The sequence below is a fragment of the Phasianus colchicus genome, chromosome 1, assembly GCF_987193195.1.
Source record: "Phasianus colchicus chromosome 1, bPhaCol1.hap1.1, whole genome shotgun sequence".
NCBI lineage: Eukaryota > Metazoa > Chordata > Aves > Galliformes > Phasianidae > Phasianus > Phasianus colchicus.
Window position 1 is genome coordinate 49,721,170 of NC_143436.1, and position 21,638 is coordinate 49,742,807.

Here is a 21,638-nt window from a genome sequence, read left to right on the forward strand (position 1 = left end):
AAATCAAACCAGTAAAACTAAACCTATTTTTTTAGTAGGCACTCTGAGTTAATGAATCCTGCTTTCTTTGGATCTGTTTGCAAATTAGGCAGTTTTCCACGTGCAGTGAAGAGGCATATATAACAAGTGGTATGTGTAACTGCATTTGGTTTCTCCAGGAATCAAATTGGTCATCATTTTCTTCCTTGAGAGGGAAGGAAACAGAGTCAGTTTCAGGGACTCTGCTAATGACATGATTGTCAAGTAACAGCCTTCAATAGGACTGGAGTACAAACAGCTACAGGGCATGTGTTTCTAGAGGAAGATTCTTGGAAAGCACTGATTAAAGTGGACTTCCTTGAAGCAAAGAGGTTTTTCCAGTCACACTACTTAAAGGCCACTGGTACTTGCCCTGATAGAATAAGTTGGGTTCAGGGCTGTTTGGCTAGGCCTCCTGTGCCCCATCTTCAGCCAAAAAGAAAATTGCCTGAGATTCTTACTAATCTTACAAATCTACTTTCATTGTTCTCTCTGGAAAGAATCAGTTCTTGCCTACTGAGTATCACAGAATTGTAGGGGCTGGAAGGAACCTCCAGAGATCATTGAGTCCAGCTCACCTGCAAAGCAGGTCCTCTACAGCACTCTGTACAGGTAGATGTCCCGGTGAGTCTTGTATATCTCCAGAGAACAAGAATCCACAACCCCCCTGGGCAGCCTTTTCCAGTGCTCCATCACCCTTACTGTGAAGAAGTTTCTTCTCATTTTGGCGCAAACTTTCTATGGCTGTTTCTCTTTGTCCTGTTCCTACAGACCACTGAAAAGAGGTTGGCCATGCCTCTTTGATTGTCTCACTTAAGATATTTATAAACATGAATCAGATCCCCTCTGAGTTGTCTTTTCTCAAGTCTGAACAGATCCAGTTTGCTCAGCCTTTCCTCACAGGAGAGATGCTCCAGGCCCTTTATTATCTTTGTGGCCCTCTGCTGGACTCTCTCCAGGAGATCCTGGTCTTTCTTGTAACAGGGAGTCCAGAACTGGATACAGTACTTCAGGTGAGGCCTGACCAGGGCAGAGCAGAGGGGGAGGATCACCTCCTGGCCACCAGGGCACAATGCTGGCTCACTACCAACCTGTTATCCACCAGGACTCCCAGGTCCTCCACAGAGATCTCTTAGCAGGTCACGTCCCAACCTGCACTGATACTTGCTGTTATTCTTCCCAGGTGCAAGACTCTGCACTTGCTCTTATTAAACCACATTTGGTTTAACAAAACATTTCCCTATGTGACAATAATACTTACACCACATCTTCCTTCAGACTCATCTCCTCTTACAGAATAAGAACATAGTTATGGATTGCTGTATGCTTAGGATGTATCTAGTATACCTACTGTTTGATTTTTTTTTTGTCTTCACTCTTGCTGTCCTCCTCCTTGATAATTGTGTTAGCTTTTAAAGCCCATTTTGAAGAATTGGCTTTCTCTTCATAATACAACTGAGACAAGTGGGAAATCTGTGCTTCAGGGGATATTTCTGGATTGAGTGTTTTGACTGTAGTAAGTGAATGCTGAAGTTTTCATTCTAGATAAAATTTACATTAAGGCAATCTTTCATTTTTTTTCTAGCTGCTCTGTATCAGCTTGTTCTAACCTTTAACAGTTGACTTCTGCAGTAGTAATACAGTATTTATAACCTGCAAGGAAACCTGTTCCTCCTCAGGTTTTCCTCTGCTTCAGTGTCTAAAATGAGTATTGCTGTAGTGTAAATTACCAGGCTACATTACTTGTAGAATGGTGTTCCTGTACGCTTTTGCTTTCCCTCAGGATCCAGGAAGTGCTCTTAATTTTCTGCTATGCCATATAGAATGGGAATCTGAAGAAAGACATGGTGTTCAGAGAACAAGTATGCTATTACCTCTTACTTACACCTGCACATCCAAAAACAAGGACCACTTAGCACCTTCATAAGTTGGACAGATGAACACAGAGGGGAGAACAGCCCACCCAGAAATCTGTAAGCATTTAAGTTGTCTTGGAACAGTGATGCTCCATAACCCAACTGATAGTAATTGAAACAAAACATAAATGCCAAGTGTAACAGAGATGCTGATTGATGGTCAGCACCTCAGGACACTCAAGGCCTTAACTATTAACCTGCTAATGCTATAGGTGCTTGTACAGGAAAAATGTTGCCTAGGACCCATTATTAAACATACTTTCATTTTAAGTTGAGAGATAAACTTAACATTATTGTTGCATTTTCTTGTGGAAAAAGCTGCCCTGGTAAGCCTCTGTAACCTCATCCTTGCTAAATATATGAGGGTGTTTTAAAGTTTTGTTTTTATTTTTAAGATATTTGCTTACTAGCTGTTTCTTTGGATATAGATTTGTTATTACTGACCTGTCTTCCTTGTTCACTGTCACTTTGTCCAGTGGTTGGGCACCAGTGCATGGTGTCACCTTTAATAAAAGATATCTTGCATGCTTCCCAGGTGTCTTCAGGGTAGATCTAATGGCTGGCAGCTGACATGTTATATGCATTCTAATGAATTCAGGGGCAAGTTGCAATTAAATTTTTCTTTGCTTTTGTGCCCCTCCTTCCTCCAAGATAAATAAGGGTGTAGAGTGGAGTACCAAACAAATAAAGCAGATACTACCACATACAGAATAGTCATGTTTAAACTATGTACTATACTGGTTTAACACCATAGATAGCCAACTATTACACAGCTGCTCTCACTATCCCTCCTCTGAAGAACTTGTCTGTTTGATAAGGACAAGGGGATTGGTCACCAGTTGTTGCAGACATAAGAGAGGAAGATTTGTTGTCAATTAATAACAGTCTAGAATAGTAAGAACTAAAAAGCAAATTAAAAACCCTGTTCCCTTCATCTACCTTGTACCTCCCACCCTGTACCTGGGGTCTCGGGGAATGCAGATTATACTCTATGTTGTTGCCACTATGCTTTGTTGTTGCCACTCCTTCATGCTCATTCTGCCTATGCTCCATGTAGGAGCATTGTCCCATCCTGTGTGGGTTGGCTTCCCATGAGCTGCAGCTTTTCGAGGACATTGTGGGTCTTTACTATAGGGTCCAGCCTTCAGGAGTGCATCACTCCAGCATGGGTCCCCATCGGTGACGGCTCCCCTGCAGGTTCCTCTCCACGTGCTGCAGCTCTGGCCCATGGTCTCCTTCTGCCGGGGGGCTTGCCATGTACTGTGACCTCCTTCAGGCATCATCCACTGCTGCACAGTGGGCTCCTGCATGGATTGCACATGGAGATCTGCCTGGGGCACCTTCTGCCCTTCTTCACTGACCTTGGTGTCTCTGGGGTTGTTCCTCTCCATATTTTTTTTCATTCTACTCTCCAACTGTTTCCTCACAGCAACTTCTACCCTTTCTTAAGTATCCTGTTGCAGGTGTTGTTCGGTGGCTCAGCTCTGGCCAGCAGCTGGTCCCTCTAGGAGCTGGGTGGAGCTGGCTCTTATCTAACTTGGGGCCTCTCATAGAGGCCACCCCTGCAGCCTCCCTGATAGCAAAACGTTGCTGTAAAAGCCTAGTGCAGTACCAAGCAGTCTAACATTGCAAGTTTCATTATGGCTAAATGAATTAAGTTGAATGTGCAGAACAGATCTGTTTAAGATGCTTTTTCTGCAAAATGTATAATTTTTTAGGAAGGAATAAATGAGTAGCTTTTTTAAGCTACATTCTGACTTCCATTTAAATCAGATACTTTAAGACTGTTCATTTACTTCAAGACTTCATCAGGACAGTTCAGAAACAAAAAGCTCAAACAGCTTCTCAGATATTAAATAAGAAAACGGATGTGTATTTGGCCTTCGTAGTATCATTGCTTAAGTTGGTGTATGTCAAGAGTTCTGTAGCAAGAAATAAATATATGATATTGATAGTAACTGCAGCACTATTTTTTTTACTTCTTCCCTCTCAATCTTTTTTTTTGGAAAGTACGAAGTTACTTTTCAAAGTAGTCAGAGTCACTGGAGGAGTAGATGGTAGTCTGGGGTCAGCTAATCTTCATGAGTAGAGAAATATACTTAAGTAGTACCAGGAACTTAAGTGCTTTCCAAAAATACTCAGACATAAGTTATTACTGCAATATAAAGGGGCTTAGAACTAGCCAAAATCAGGGTCTTGGATAACAGCATTTGTTTGAAGTGTTGCAAGTGGTAAGTCTGTAGTTCACATTAAGCGGATGGAAAAGGAAAGCATAACTTTTTTTTTTTTATTCTGAAACATGAAAGCTGGAAGGATTAAGCACTACATTAAAAATCCAGCTCAGTATTTTACTAGTACTAATTACTCTGTGTGCATCAGAGCACAATCTCTGAAAGAATGGAGTTGAATAGATAACAAATCACGTGAGTGATGATACACTTTATAAATTAAGCTGAAATGCAAATACTGCTGTGGAAGTAATGCCTTCTGTCTTTTGTTACGTTGGCTCATGATGTCAGAAGAGAGTGTTAGTGGTATTTCCTGCCAGTGTTCTGTTACATTTTGTTGCCATGTGACAGATGGTAGCAGAGGGACTAAGGGTGTCTGGTGTGGAAGTGCAACTGAGATAAAGGTGTGTCATTGAATTCCTGCGTGTGTAAAACTTATATTCATTGATACTTCCTGAACATTTATGGAGACCAAACAATGGAAGTGAGCACAGTGCAGCAGTGGATGGTACATTTCAGCAGTGGTGACAGCAGTGTGAAAGACAAGCCATGCATATTTTTGTGAGCAAGGTATGCAGGCCTTTGTTCATCACTGGTGAAAATGCATAGCCAATGGTGATGCCTATGTTAAAAAAAAATATATTGTTTTGTAGTTGAGAATTTTATCAAATAGTGTTGTTGTTTTCATGGAAATAAATAGAAGGCATTACTTTCAGTGCAACCTACTTAAATAAAAGGCACTAAAAATCTTACCTATCCATTGTGGAAGTGGATCCTTTAGCATTACAAAGCTTTTTGCTTAGTTTTCTATGTAATCCTGGATTAAAAAAGCAGTGGATTGTTTACTCTTAACCTTGTCTGAGATAATATTGTGTATCTTGCACACAGTGGGGGTAGGAACTAGATCATCTTTAAAGTCCCTTTCAACCTAAGCCATTCTGTCATTCCATTATTGCTGGCCCAGTGAATGATCTCCCTACTTCCCACTGCAGCTGGCTAGAGCCATCTCAGAAATGTGCTGAACGAGGAACAAAAATGGTCACTACTTGTTTTTATCCAAATAAAGCTAGTTTCACAACAAATACTATTCAGGTTTTATTTTTTTTAAACACTTGTATTTACAGCAAATCTCATTTCTAGGAATTAATACAGAAGTACTGAAAAGCCTTTTTATGTGTGTACTTCTATTACACAGCTTGTTCCCTGGTGAAGAACTGAACAAGCAGAATTGTAACAAGAATATCTGAACACAGAAGCAGACAAGATGTGTACTGTGGGTTTGGATTTCAGAACTAAGCTGGTTATAATGCATATAATTGTGCAGTTCTTCATAGTGTAGGAACAAAGAAGAAACTGGTTAACTTTATTAGAAATAAAAACCAGTTAATTTATTTTAGAAACACTTAGATTACTTTTCACGTGGAAACAAATCTAGAAGAATAATACTGTAGTCCAAGGACTGTAGAAAATAAGACAGAAGTTGAAAATAACTTGCATAGTGATGTACATTTAAGACAGTCTCAGTCTTTCTTTGCAGATTCTTTCCATAATCTGAGACAAACCTCTGTTCACAGGAACCAATGCATAAATCCTGTTTGTGTATCTGATGATTCTAATTCTCAGTCTTTGAATATATAAGGAAGCATTGTAAAGGAGTTTAATAAATTTCATTCAATAATAGAATTAGACAAGAGCTCTGATTTGATTTGCAGAAAAAGTTAATGAAAAGCAAAATCTTGAAAAGACTTCATCAGAAGATTTAGAAGTTGCAAGAGGTGTATGCCTTTTGAGTCCTGGAGGAACACTTCAAAATTAAGCTGAATCCTGCTGTTGCCAGTATATTATAAAATCTTATTCAAGCTTTATGTTGGATTAGAGCACTAGTCAGCAGTGAGCTTAGGTTGGAAGATGAGAGACACTAGTTATGCTTTAGTCTGTAGAACTCAGTTTTAGATTTATTCCTTGTTCAGTGGGTTGAGGACAAAACAAATTTTTTGGGGGAAAAATGAAATTCCGTCAAGGGTTAAGGAGATATGAATATCAAAAAGGCCTTTGGAAGTCTTTGGAAGTCAGACTAAATTCATAGTCCTTATGGGAAGCTGTTGAAGCCTTAACTGATCAGCTGCATTTCCCCATCTTGCTGACATTGTTTGCTGCTGACTGTATGGAAGTCTGTATATCATTATATTGAATAAAGTGTGCCTTTCTGGTCAGTTTGTTTTCAGGGTTTGTGCCATGTGTCATGTCGATCATACTAATCACCCGCTGTAACTCATGGTTTTCTTACTTGTGGACTGTCTTTAATTGTTACTTTGTTCTCTAGGGCTTCCTTTACTGCTCTGCAGCCAAGTCTTCTCAGTGTTTCCCTTTTCTTGTTCTTTACTTCTTATAATAATAGTCTCAGCTTTAACTGTGTACTTTCTCCTCCAAACTTGGCAACTACTCTATGCTTCTGTTTTGATCCCATACGGCCCTAACCTCACCAATTCAGTTCACGCCCTGTCAGCTCAAAAGGGAAATGTCTATTAACTACTGTGGATAATCATTTATTTTCTTTCCCTTTCATCTCCTTGTACTTAATGAAGCTGGTTCGGAGGGCCTGTGGAAAAACATCAGGCTTCTCTGAAGCTTTTACCCAGCCTCCACTCTTCAGTTCACTTTGCGTGATTGTCCTGGTCTTTTAAGGTGAATGACAAGTCCATAACTAAATCACTTTGCTTTCAATTTGTCTATTTAATAGTCTCCTCCTTTCTTGCACTAGTCTTTCATGTGATCTCAGGGTATTTCATAGATCCTGTCACTGCTTTTATTTTTTTGTGTGTTCCTGTACTGCATGTTAAGCCTTCCATTCCAAGAAGATAAAGATGATGACTTAGTGAAATTTCTAACTGCTTACTCAGATAAAATCTATGTATAGTTCCACATTCAGCCTGTTCCATGCAACTTTCTGGTCTAAGTGCTTGTTAACTCTTCTGTCTTCATGCTTTTGGTGGTGAAAATTTTGTAGTTCTTAAACTCTCTCTGGTTGTATCTTCAGTATATATTACATCTGTGCAGGGGGAATGGACTAACCTGCTAAATGACTGCGTTGCCCTGCGTGTGAGTGATCTCAGATCTCCGTTTACTGGTGTAGCAGATAAAAATGTGCGTACTTGCCCTAGTAATTTTTTCAACCTGTTGAAATCTGGGATGTATTGGCTCTTAGCAGGCAAGCAGTGAAAGGCCTGCTGGCTCACTATTCAAAATAGCAAACACGTTGTTTCCCTCTTCACTGTCCTACTTAATTCTTAATTGTTTGGTCTTGCTGGTAAACTTTTATTGCTTACAGCTGTAACTCAGAGTAGAATTTTTCTTCTGCCAGAGTAGGTATCTCTAAGATGTGTCAAAATCTCACACCTTCCCTTCAGAAGAAGGGAAGAAACCAATTCTCAGTCATTTAAATGTCATAGTTTCTTTTTGGTACTTTGTAACACTTAAGCATTTTGGTTTTATGCCCCTAAACAGGCTATTGCTTCTATTTGTTGTTGATCAAGCTCACCACCTTAGGTTTTTCACCATTTGTTGTTAACAAGATGTGTCATAGAAATTAACAGATCTTTGAAAATATTTTATGGAACATGTCATAGCAATTTTAGCAAACGAACAGAGAACCTGGTAAGAAAAGGTTTTTTTTATGCAGGTACTGTGAGTTGTTAAAGAATAGAAAGTTTGTTGAAACAGTCTGAGCCAAGTGCTCTGCAGCATCCTGTATTAATGAAAACTAATCAGGAAGAAGATGAGCGTTGCTGTGGCTATTTCCATTAAACAAAGCATATAATCCAGGAAGTTCTTTATGCTTGTTTTACAAAAACAAGTATATCTATTGTTTCAGTTCTATTTCCTGGATAAAACAATATCCAGTTTTGCAAAATTCTGAAATAGTTTAGACTTCTTCCTTTGCAGAGTGATGGCTGTTCAGATTATCTTTTTTGAAAACATGCAAGAAATGAGCTCTGGAAATAACTTCCAAATAACTAAAGGACCAGTTACAAATGTTTGAGTAACAGGAAGCATTTTTAGAAAACATTGTTAGTTTTGAACTATGCATTCTCTGATAAAATTGAAGGATATTCAGTGAAACTATGACACTTGCAATGTGAAATCAGTAGAGGCAGTATTTTTACAAAATACATTTTAAATCGGTAATGTTGCTGCTATTGGATGTAAGGCTGTTGTAGACAAAAACAATTCACAATGTGCTTACCTATTGCAAGGACAAAATCAACTTGTAAACAGTGAAACTGCTCATAGGCAGGTGGTACATAATTGTCTGTATAGTTTATGTATCATGAGATTTTAACTTCTAGCATAAGGTAGCATGCTGTCAGAGATAGGAAATTGGAAATATTCTCTCAAAAGGGAGAAAAGGCCTCCATGCCTGTCTTCACTTCCTTCAGAAGAGCTGTTTCTTTCATTAATGTTGTAATCTTTTCGTCAAAGAACAAGGTGTTATATTGAAAGTACAGAGGTGATTCTGTGATATTAGTATTCTGTTCCCTGTCCAGTAAGCTTTTCAATAGTGTTACTATCCTGATTTATGCTAACAGGCAGTGCTTATGTAATTCTGTATAGTTATTCATGTATAGGGACTGGTAAGTGAACTACATACACATTTGAAGTGATGATGATAAACTTTTTTTTTTTGTGCCAGTACGATGAATTGGTTCCTGCGTCCCTGACAACCAAATATGGAGGGTTTTATATCAACACTGGTACCCTGCAGTTCCGCCAGGCATCTGACTCAGAGGATGATGATTTTGCAGAGGACAAAAAGCATAGGCCACCGAAAGTGAGTGGTATTAATTATGCTTTTTATACAGTGAGCAATGAATTAGATGGGCATCAAAAAAGATTTGGTATGCTTATATGCTTTAGATGAAGAGACTGAAAGCAGAGTGATACACAGTACTGCCTTATTGCAGTCTCTGTTCTGTGGCTATTGCATAAGCATTTAGGAAATAAGTCAGGATGCCCACAGACTGTCCAGTCTTGGAAGACTAATCACCTGTTCAGGCAGGCTAATAATTTCTGTCCATCCATCTTAAGTAAGTGATACATAACTATTTAATTATATAAGAATTTTATTTCTAAGATGAAAACATAATTTTTCCAACATTTTTTTTTGTAATTCTGTAGAAAATAGGATTTGAAATGTTCTTGATACTCAGAATAGTAGTTAAAAGAAAATGTCTGATAAAATAAATTCACAACATAGAAATAGCTATATTAAAAGATGTATGTGTATGTCTGTATGTATATGCTGCGTGTTTCACAAAAAGCGTACTGTACTGTGTGCTGAAATATTTTTTGTACAAGCCCTTATGGTGTTATGATTTGAATTTGTAACTTACTGCTGTGCTGATAAAACAGTAGTGTTTTGACTGTTGCTGCATAACAACAGCACAGTATGAAGACTTTTTTTCACCCCCTCTTTTCCCTTCCACCATTCAGCTTTCCCATCCAGCCTCAAAAAGTAAGCTAGGGATGGCCAAGAAGTTTGGAGAGACCACTGATCTGAATAGCCAGAAAGATATGCCATATTGCATTGTACAAGAATGGAGAATTTGGTCTTCCGAGCTGACTGCTACACAGAGAGGCTATGTGACAGGTCTACCTGTACCTCAAAAAAGTGATGTTGGAGAATTATCAGTAACTGGTATTGCTACTATGAATCCAGTTGTACTGTTTGCCTTCACACACATCAAGATATTTTTTTCTGGCTCCCAGTTGGAAAGTGTAAGGAAAAATCAGATGTTTCTTGCTGTAGAAATGTTTTTTGATGGAAGAATCTTTGTCTTTAATTTGTTTTGTAGATAGCAAAGTTAAAAGAAAGTGAAGATCGTGGAATGAAGAAGCGCAAGCGGAAAGATGAAGGGATGGAAAAGGAAAAGAAGCCTCGGAAAATGAAAGTTCCTAAGCAGTTGGGGTATGTTTCTTTCTTTAAATAAAATGTTGAATTGTATACAAAGTATGTTTCTGAGATTTGCGTGCCATAGTGAGACTATTGCAGTTGTTTAGGATTTTGTATTGTTAACTCATATTTAATAGCTAATAGATTTTGGTCTGGGATGTTTTTGGTTGTTTTTTTTTTTTTTTGCATAAACATCCTACAGACTAACTTTCAAAATTTTGGGGGATGAGAATGAGGGAAAAAAATCAAAGAAAAAATCAATTATGAAAAATACAGGTATTTTGAGTCTGTGAATAGTATTATCATTCTTCTACCCAGAGTTTTCTGATAGAAAGAATTAAATCTTTGTTTTCTACCATCTAATGAAAAATAGCTTCCTATCCCTAAATTTCTATTCTCGGAAACTGTAAACATAGCTTGATTATTCTACTTATTTCTTACTAATTTTTGTGTACCTTCCTGTGTTTTGAGGCTAGCATGGAAGGATGATAGCCTTGTACGATGATAGGATTTTTAATTGGTTTCTGGAAAACTGTCCTTGAGTGAACATAATCTTATTGTAGATATTCAGTTGGTATTGAAAATCTGTTGGTTTTTTTTTTTAATCAAGGACAAGGACTGGGGGTTAAACGTTCAGTTTGGGTGGCATGTAAATGTTGAGCCTGCATGTAAAAATACTTAGTGGAGTGAATTTTTTACACATATGTGGTGTGCCTAAACTTTAAGTAACCTGCTACTGTTTTGGAATCTGATAGGTAAGTTTGTGTTCTAGCAGTGTCAATCTAACTGCAGGTCTAACTTCAAGTTGAGAAGTGTAGATGTAGCGTAAATGAACTTTTTCTTGAGGTATATGTAACATAGTTAACAACAACAACAACAAAACTGGGCTTCAGTTGAAGATTGTGTACTCATGTGACAAGCAGGGGTTTGAGGTAGCTGGTGGAAGAGTCTGAAGATTGGAGTACTTGCTTCCATCTGCTAATTTTTTTAATAGTTCTAAACTCCCATTTTTTTCAAGGTCTTAGTCACCTTTAACAAAGTCACATGCCATTCTAATGAAATATTTCTTTCTTCTACAGAGTAATGGCCTTAAATTCACACAAGTCTGAAAAGAAGAAAAAGAAATTTTATAAAGACTCGCTCTCTCTGGCTGCCATGATCCGTAAATTTCAAAAGGAGAAGGAAGCCATGAGGAAGAAGGAATCTAGTCCAAAACCTCCAGTGACTATTGCAACCTCTACCCCTAGTAAAATTCCTTCTTCCTCTCTCAGTGCAGGAAATGATATCTCTGACTTGAATCTTAAGATCAGCGATCCTGTCCTCTCCATTTTTGGTAGCACAAATGAACGTGATCTCCTGCAAGAAACTGAAAGTGCCCTGGAGATGTTGGGAGACATTGACTTTGACAAGTTGCTTGATGGCACTTCTGATGGCAGCCCAGTATCTGAGCTGTCAGGAGAAAATGGAAATGTCACTCATGCAACCTACACCTCTCAGGTCATGACACCCAAGCAGGTGCCTGCCCTCCCAGAAGGTCTGCCTATGCTACTTGAAAAGCGCATTGGAGATCTTCGAACAGTAAGTATGAACTCAGTAGTGACGGCTTGCAGTCAAGAATCTGAAAGAAGGAGGAAGAATGTTTAGGATCTGAGTTGTCATCCTTGAATTGCTGGTTGAGATGCTAAAAATGTAGAATTAATTGTGGTTGTATTTATACTCAGATAAAAATGGACCTAGAGGTGATGCAGCTCAATAGTTGAGATGTATTTGTTTCACAGTGGAGACAAGGTTTTCTACTGAATCTTAACATGTTCAACAAATTGTAATGTTTTATTCCATAATGGGAATATCACTGTTAATTTTGACTTGAATTAGTTACTTAAATTATTAATATTTATGAGTTTATTCTTCTCCACTAGTTTTAAAGAGGAAGCCTTGAAATACTATTGTAGTTTACAATCTAACGTCAGTCTGGAATTCTGCCTTTGTAACACAAATTACATGAACTTCCCAGTTTAAAAGGTGGGGGTGGAGGGGGAGAACTGAATGGTTTCTTCTGGAAGGTTGCAATGGAGTCTCAAAAAATATTCATGAAAAATGATAAATTCCCAGCTTACAAACATCCCCATAGCTTACTGAAAGGGCTCAGAGCTGTTAAGGTATTACATGCTCCTTATTTCAGTTGTGGATGTTATGTGAATGTAGAGAAGAAAATTGTTATTTTATTGTCCAGATTCTGATCTTACCTGTGCAGTTTTTCCTTACTCAGAATAAAGTGTAGTTTTTCCTTACTCAGAATAAAGTGCAGCTTTTCCTTACTCAAGAGTAAGTTTTATAGTAGTAGTTAAACTGTGGTTTCCTTCATATTGACAGACAGCAGCAGAGCTTGCTTTGCTGTTACTTAAATATCATAGTTATCGTTACTCAATCTTGGCTGTATATAAACATTATTGAATATTCTTAGTTGTTTTAAAATGTCCACAGCTAAATATGAATAAGGGTTTAATTGTCACTAAAGTGAGTGAGAGGATTGTCAGCCTTCAAAATTTCACATTAATTTTTCAATAAGTTTCTAGCAAAATAGCATAGACTTGGATTAGGCCAAAATTAAGCAAGTGTTAGCTGCCTGTCCCAACTTCACACTATTTCATTAAAAAGCCCCATCTAGTTGGAAGACAGGTTTTCCAAGAGAAAACTGAATTAAAGTTAATTCTACGGTCGTCTACTTGTGATCGTGTTTTCTGGAAGTTTGGTGCTGGCTGAGCAGACAATACTACATGTAGACTCAGGGAAGAACTAGACTGTGTATTGACTTAGACTGCAGCTTCCTTGCCTTCTACAAATTGCCACTGACATGTTATCAGTGACAAAGGAGTAAAAAAAAAAAAAAAAAAAAAAGGTCCTATACAGTTTTTTCCAGACATTTATCAGAATCACATCTTTAGTGCTCTTTAATGCAAAGAAAGGTAAGCTATGTTCCATGAATGGAGTTATGATATATCTAGGTAGGAGATTTAAAAAAATTTAGGAAGCCACTGACTATATACAGTGAAAGCTTCCCGATCTTCCTGTGTAAATTAATGACTTCTAGTTCCCTAATTGTGTAATTCTGAATTACTGTGGCAGAGGACAATATTGCACACAAAACAGGGAGGTAATAAAATGCCTGTTTTCTGTTGTGATGCTAACGGTCAAGATTGTCTGTGGAACAAAAAATCCCAACATTGATAGCAGTGCTTCTTGAGTCTGCTGATTTCATCCTTTTCAAAGACCAGAAGCACTGTTAAATATGATAACATAACGTTGAAATTGTTTTAAGATCTCCCCGGGACTGGAAAGTCAAAACATCTTTCCTTCCACTTTATACAGACTAAAAGGTAATAACCCTTGTGTTAATTATTTTTAAAGATACTGGATTTAAGACTTTCAAACTTGTCTTGTTGGTATCTTATCACTTGTAAACATCTATAACTTTTCTTGTTTTTTTAGCAGAGAAACTGCTTCAGTAATCTTAAAACAGATAGTGCCATCCCCTCAGCAGATGACTTTACAGTAAAAGGTAGTGAGTGGAATACAGTCCTTACAGGAGCTAAAAAGCCTACAGTATATGTTCATGTCTGAAATGGTAAACGATCAAAGACAGTTGTCTGCTTTACAGTTTCTGATGGAGTAACAGACTCCTATTTTACTGTGCAATATAGAGTTCACAATCTCAGAAAATATTTTTTCTAACATAAGTGGGTCAGTTGCAAAGAGGAAAAACCGTAAGTATTTAATAGTAATAAAGGAATTTTGTCAAGTTAACACTTGCATTTATTTATAATATTGACCTATGTTGTCAGAAATTGCTAACTAAAATTCTTTAAAAACAAATTAGATCTTTTCTCATTTGGCTGCTCAGCCACATAACATGTTGACTGCCCACAGTATTTGTCAGACAATATGATGATAACGTATTTACATAAATTTCTGTAAGGATATACTTTTTCAGCTTCTTCAGGTATTCACTCCCAGGTCCCATTGCTAGAATGTCTCAAGACCGTAAGCGTTGTAAGTTTTTTATTTTCTCTTGACTTCCATAGATCTCTAGAGTGGAAGAAGGGTAGAGAGTTTTTACTGATTTTTTTTGTCTTTTTGGTTTTTTGTTTTGTTTTTGTTGAACAGTGCAGGGAAGTGAGTTGGCATTTTTGTGGCTGCCATGCTTTGTGGACAGTAAGAATCGAGGCGAAAGAAACAAGGATAAAGGAATTCTACACAGGCATTCCTGAGAGATTAGGAAAAACTTCTAATAAAAGGAAATGCACGCACGAGTTACCTTGCTTTTTTCCTTCCTTCCCAGACAAAAATACTAAAGAGTTAGCGGGGAAGATTTTCCTGTTTTCACGCCCCAAGTCTAAAGTTGGAGACAATGCTCAACAGCATCAGAAAATGGGGATGAGACATACTCATAGCTTATACAGTTCCATTGTAGAAATCACATGGAAGGGTTGAGATGGATCCAAGAAAGGCTAGAAAACTGTAACACGGCAAGGTACATAAACAGAGGAAGAAACTAAGCCTTTTATACTTGGAGGATGGTGATGTGTTGACAAGTCATACAGGCAGGAGCATCAAACAGTGCTGCTTTTTTTAAAGCCATCAGTACTACTGAGATAATAAAACTGCACTCCTTGAGTGTTTTTTTTTTTAGGGTTATTGGAAAAACATCAGCAATCCAGGCAGATTCTAAATAGAGTGATTGTGTGCACTAGTTATTTGAGTATGATTGTAATCTTCACTTTTTCTAAGTAGTTAAGAATAGTGGATTTTTTTTCCTAGAAATGCTGTTCACTGAAAAATAAGAGTATGATATAGCTGTAAAAGTAAAGCTACAAATGTTGAGATTAAAATGACATCTGTGAACTTCTGAATATTCTTTTTTGCTGTATTTTCAGGCTGCCAAGATGTTTGATGAAGAAGGCAGGAAGAAGTTTTTCACACAAGACATGAATAATATTCTGCTGGAGTAAGTGCTTATCTGTACAACCTTTCCTTTTTGGAAATGGGGTGAAAGGAAAAGTACAGAAGAGGAAGTATTGTTGAGTTTGTTCCAACAAAGCCCTTAAAAGTCAATGAAGGTAGATCAGTCTGAGCTAGTAATTAGGTAAAGAGACTTATATATGAATACAATTTCTGTCATGACTATCTGTCTGTCTTTCTCCACTGTAAAGTGTTTTGTAGTGCCCTGTGTCCTTGACTTCATGTGTAAAATTCGACAAATTTGCCATTTTTTCTTGCTGTCCCACATCTTCATAAATCAAAACACCTTTAGCTTTCATGAAGAAAAATGCTGACTCTTCCTATTCTATAATCCTTCAGCTGAGCATTTAACATATAGGGTTTTATATCTTTAGTAATATTAAGTAATAAAAAGAAGTAATCTCTAGAAGACCAGCAGCCAAAATATTACCAATATTGATGTGAAACTGCAGGAGTAAATAAAATTCGGATAGCAGCATTCAGTGTTGCTGGGGAAGTATGCATCTGAAAGTCTTTTTTTGGAATGGTTTCTTACCATTAAGACTACTTTTTTTTCCTAAAAAGGTCGTTTAACAAATCTGACAATATATCCCAGGCTGCTATTTGAAGTATGCATAGCTAGAATGTTATGCATACGAAGCTTCATTAGGTTTTTGTTCAGTTGTCATCTTCATCTTGGAGTACCTCACTGGTTGGCTGTCTCTTGTTTGTTTGTCAGTATTGAGCTACAGTTACAGGAGATAAATCCTGCCATCCGCAATGGAGTGTACTCTCACCTTGAGGCTTTTGTGCCATGCAATAAGGACACACTGATAAAGCGTCTGAAGAAGTTACACCTCAATGTCCAGGTAACGGGGGGGAGAGTAGCTCCAGTGTGAGTCAAATATGTATAATAGGATAGAATGCAGCAGAGTAGAGCAACAGCCATTGTCTCAAGGAAAAGATTCTGTATCAATTGCTAGATCAGCATAAATGCTTTTTTGTCTGCTCTTGTCACTGCTTTAAGGACAAATATTTTAAGTATTTTAGATTTTCCTATTTTGGGAATTAAATGCTTTTGTATTGTAAGCTGGATAGTTTTACAGAGTAGATAAAAAGTAAGAGAACTAGAGAGCCACAATTACTGTGGTTATGACAGACTAAAAATTACTGTTGCATTCATTTTTGTGTCAGGAAAAAAAATGAGTATATGGATTATAGATGACCAGCCTGTACTATTTGTGCATGTATGCTGGTTTTAAGTCTTACAAGTACTTTGCTTCATTTGCAGCTTCCTTCCTCTTAAAGAATGTGTGTTTCTTTTTAAATTAAAAAAGGTTTCTATGATCTGAAAGGTCCTGACATGGTTCTTTAGATGAGATTCAGAACTAGATCTTGCAGAGGATCTCAGGGTGTGAGAATTCAGAATCTGCTGAGTAGGAAATCAATTTCATATGCTATTTCTACATTAAGCATTAAGATATAATACAAGATATAAAACAGGACTGAGAACACAAAGTTGGAAGATCATAGAGTCATAGAATGGTTAGAATTGGAAGGGACCTTAAATATAATCTACTTCCAATCAGGATGTGGTTCCAAGGTATGGAAGAGAATTTAAAATGCAAGGAAGTACATATCTTTATTTCAATTTAATTTTTGGAATTCTTAGTATCTGGAGACTAATTTAAATTCATAGTCCTTGCCTTTGTGGCACATAAAAAAATTACTTCTAGTCATAATCTAATACATAGGCAATTGAATACATACATTTTGATCATTACTGAAGATATTCTTATACTACAGAGTTTTTGGAGACTTCATTCATCATATACTTTTTAAAAAATATAAGTGTTCATCAGTCAAGTCATTTTGCTTTTTCCCTGAGGTTTTATTCCATATTTTGATTTGGAAGGATTATTAAATGAGATTGTTATAATGTTTTGGGATGTTCATGACTTGTTTCCTTGTGACTATCTTTCATCGTTTCTGGTCTCAAGACTACATTAATTGTATGAGAAATTTCAAATGCATGCATTAATATTTCCAGTGCTAACTATTGCCTGCAGCAGTACTTTCTATGTGATGCTTGAATGCCGTTCAGTGCAACAGTATAGCCTATTGGAAGTGAGAGAGAAATAATTTCAGAGAAAATATCTTAAGTTATTTTTATATTGCATCTGATAGGACTAATTTGGTGTTTCTTTTATCACAGGATGACCGCTTGAGAGAACCACTGCAGAAGTTGAAACTAGCTGTCAGTAACGTCATGCCTGAACAGTTATGCAAATATCAAGAGGATTGTCAGGCCCGTAACCTAGCTAAGAATGCCAAGTAAGTATTTCTGGTATCTGCATGTTCACATTTTAGAGTTTACCTGAAAGCATGTCTCCATGTCCTTCATTCTCTGAGCTCAGCAAAGCATTGAGCTCTAGTTCAGCTGTACAAAGTATATGGTATTGTTTCAGTGATGTCATCACCTGACTTCAGAAAGAAATTTCGTTAACTGAATGAAATAGATTTTGAGAGAAAGAAATTGTGAATTGTGAGAAGGAGGCTGGGCATTTCCGATGTGCTGGACTAATGAAAATAGGAGCATGTGTTCAAATTCATGATTCTTCTGTTTTTTTATATTTTAGTTGTTTCCCACATAGTTAACTGATTTAGACTCAGAGAAGCATTAGCAGACTGATCAGCATCTTTGCATTTCCCAGGAGAAAGCACTACATTAAACTTCGAGTCAGCATCCTTGGTGGGATCCATACAGTGTGTCGTCTTCACTTGTATTGGAGGATTGTGAAGCAGTGAGGAGAAGGGGTGGATAAATTGTTTGCCCTTTCAGGGAAGGCATAACTATAGTGAAGATAGACCCTTTTTTTACTTAACATCTAACACAGTACTTCTTCAGTGAAACATTTTGTATGTTGTATATCTATAAAGAAAGCAATTGTTTTAAATGTAGGTTGCAAACAGAAGATGAACGAGAGAAAAATGGATCAGAGGAAGATGATGATGAGAAACCTGGAAAGAGGGTTGTGGGGCCCAGAAAGAAGTTTCATTGGGATGACACAGTAAGGTGAGAAACTATATTTTCCACCAAGATTTTTTCCTGATCTCATGTTAAAGTCTTGGCAGAGAGTATTGTTACATAGTATTGTTTAATAAATAATCGTTATCAGAAGTAATTCTTTTTAGAAGTTTGGGGAAATGTTAAGAGGCAAAATAGGCAAGCTAAAATGCTGCACTGTAAACATGCTTTTCTTTAACTTGAAAGGGAAGATCATCCCATGCCCAACCCTTTTTTCATTGCTTGCTCATGTACTTTATCCAAATACAGGAGAATTTTCCTGGACACAGAACCACGGGCTTTTTGAAGCAAAGAATAGAGGTGTAAGCAGAGTTGCACCTGCTTCACACCATTCTGGGGATGTCACAAAAAGCTGTCACACAGTGAGTGGTAAAACTTGGGCTACAATAGAATAGAGAGCCAAAATCAGCTTGGGCAAGTTTCCCAGTCCTTGGGAAAGCCAGCATCCAGACTGCATGAATCTTAACCCATCCTGTTACATTAGAACACAAATTCTGTTGTCTCTTAAGAGAACAATGCATTCATCTGAAATGCTGAATTCTCCTTTCTGTTTTCCAGAGTAGCTTTTACTGAAAAATTAGATTATTTAGATTATTTGAAGAATAACAGGCTTTTAAGCAGACAGATCCCTCTAATTTAGTACTTGCTTATGGAAGTTCAGAATTGAACAGATATAAATATTATTAAAAGGGGCTGCTGAACTTCTTTTTTGTATCTGTAATATGTTAAGAGAAGCAAGTTTCATGGAATATATTATGTATACTACATATTTTTGTGGCTACATTTTGTATCATATATGCTGCTTTACGTATATATAAATACAGCTCTAGCTGATTGGTGTTGTGGTTTAACCAGGATACTTGAAGGGATACTTAAAAATGAGTATTTTAACCTGTTTTTTATTTCAAGAGGCTCAGAAGAGTCAATGTTACTTAGCTCTGTCTACTTTTATATTTTTAAGGACAGTATCCATGTCAGAAAGTGTTCTGTTGAAATAATAATTCAGCGTAGAATAGATCTCACTTGCCTTCAGACATTATCTATCTTAAATGAGATCAAGATTATTGTGAGCGAAGTGAGAGAAGATTTTTCAGTTATGAGGAAACAAAGATGTAAAACTAATTACAAAATGATAAAAGAAATGAGCTATATGGTCTGCTGAGAATAGGAGAGCAGTTGTGGTAGCAACTTGTGTGATCGTTGATTTTTTTTTAATTGAAGTTAGTTGTTTCTATGGAAAAAAAAATTGCTTGTCAGTGAACAGCAGCTGTACAGTATCAATGTTCCTCATTCTATTTGTGCTGAGCTTTTGAAAAGTTGGTTTCAATATATTCATTGTATTCTCCTCTGCAGATCTTTGTTGTGTAATCTTGTCAAGATCAAGCTAGGATGCTATGAGCTAGAGCCAAACAGAAGTCAGTCTGCTGAAGATTACCTCAAAACCTTTATGGAAACAGAAGTGAAACCACTTTGGCCTAAAGGTTGGATGCAGGCAAGGTAAGATATCTGCTTTTTATATCTATTCCTTTCGATGTTATTTTATGAACCTGTATTTGAAATGAGAGATTGTTTTGAACACTGGAAGAGCTTGAGCAAGCATATTTTCTTAAGTTTTACCTTTAAGTCATTGATTTTTTAGATCTAAATGTAATTTGTATATTACCTTCATGATTCTGCTTGATGTCTGAAGAAGATACTGCTTTTTGTTTTCTATCTTTGTATGTATATTCCCTACTTCGATCATGCTTGATCAATGATAAAATCTTAATTCCAGGAAAGTACTTTCTATTATTTGAAATCATTATCTCACTGCCTAAATGCCGTAGACAGCGACTGAACTGCACCAGTCTCAAAGCACAAATGTCAGCCATCTTGTTAAAACATATTAAGCGTAATGGTTAGAATTGGAACAGATTGTATCATCGCTTTCAGTACTTCTGTCTGAAAGCTGCATGTTCTCATATGCCACGGAAAGCAAAATGACTGCTTTTATTCCTTTTATTCTATCAGTTAATAAGAAAAATAAAAAATAAAAAACAACAAGGATGCATGTGGTGTGCACCCAGTGCACAAGCTCTTACAATGGCACAATGGCTTCTGACAAGCTTAAAATGAGCATTTGCGTAATGTGTGTTTTTATATCCTTATGTATATACATATATCCACACAGAATGGTTTTTACCTTCTAAAATTGAAGTTGCTTTCATGGAATGGCTGAGGTTAGAAGGGACTTACAGTGCTCATTTTGTCCAACTCTCCTCCTCAGATTGGAACTCCTAGAGCCCAGGATCATGTTCAGATGACCTTTCCACTGCCTTTCTGGGCAGTTATGCATGGAAAAAGGAAAAGCAAATATTTCCTGTAGCATTCAGTAATAGTTCATAATGAAGCATCTCTTGTTCGTATGCTGGATGAACATCTGGGATGTTAGGATAGGGATTCTCATGCTGAAGTTTTAATATTTTTGAAGCTTTATATCTGGCCTTGAGTGAGAAGGAGCTATGTAAAATAGGTAGGGGGAAGGTATGTCATGTTAAAAATGACCTACAATGTATTTTATAAGGAATGCTTATTAATCAGGGTAGGGCCATGGCATAGAATTTTGTGGGCTTAAAATGAAGGAAAATTTTAATTTGCAAAGTCAACTGTATTAAGTAGTTTGCTCTGAAAGTAATGCTTCCTACTCATTTCTATGGAAAGTACAATAGATGCAAAGACCACAATAACTCTATTTGATAGAACAAATTCTCAGCTACAGAGCAGTATTTTTCAACATGGTCACCACTATTAGCCAATCTGTGCAGATGGGGGGCTGATCAAGATGTTCTTCATTTTGTGTTGTGACAGCTGGGCATGGCCACCCAGAATGTGCCTAGTCCTTCATGTTGGTGTTGTCATTGCTGAAACACACCACCCACTGCCTCATCATGCTCATAACCATTGTTTGGTCTCCATAAATGTTCAACAAGTATCTATGATTGTCAGTGGGTGCAGTTTTTTCTGCATGGAGGAATTCAGTGACACACCTTTGCTTCATAGACACTTCTGTGTCAGACACCATTTTGTCAGCCCATCTCTCTGCTGCCACCTGCCGCATGGCAGCAACATGTAGCAGAATGTTGGTGGGAAGGTTCAGCTTCTACTGCCATACCAACGGCATCTGCCTCTAGTGTCATGAGCCAACATGGTATAACAAGGAACATTCATTTCGGAGCAGCCCTCATATGTTTCCCATTGTTCATTGTAGAAGTATGAGGTAAGGTATCAAATATAACTTTAAACTGCACCATGTTCATCTGTTGATGTGTGTCATAACTGCGGTTGTTCTTTGTTATATTATTTTTGTGTGTAAAACTTCCACTCTCTACCCGATGAGACTGTTTTACTGATATTCATGGATTTAGTGAAAATTCTTTTTATCCTTAAAAAAAAAAAAGTGA

At 37.2% G+C, this 21,638-nt stretch overlaps 1 protein-coding gene across 4 annotated transcripts in view; it reads left to right on the forward strand.

Annotated features, from left to right (window-relative positions):
• UBN2 (ubinuclein 2) overlaps nt 1-21,638 on the forward strand; it is a 55,264-nt gene that overhangs the window by 12,406 nt on the left and 21,220 nt on the right. The window contains exons 1-9 of one of the 4 annotated variants that reach the window (XM_031600322.2): nt 4,404-4,566; nt 8,853-8,990; nt 10,015-10,127; nt 11,192-11,690; nt 15,047-15,117; nt 15,850-15,979; nt 17,326-17,444; nt 18,073-18,186; nt 19,552-19,695. In XM_031600322.2, coding sequence (XP_031456182.1) covers nt 4,444-4,566; nt 8,853-8,990; nt 10,015-10,127; nt 11,192-11,690; nt 15,047-15,117; nt 15,850-15,979; nt 17,326-17,444; nt 18,073-18,186; nt 19,552-19,695 — 1,451 coding nt within the window. In that variant the 5' untranslated portion in view covers nt 4,404-4,443. The other 3 variants (XM_031600323.2, XM_090141137.1, XM_031600320.2) reach the window with 3 other exon arrangements.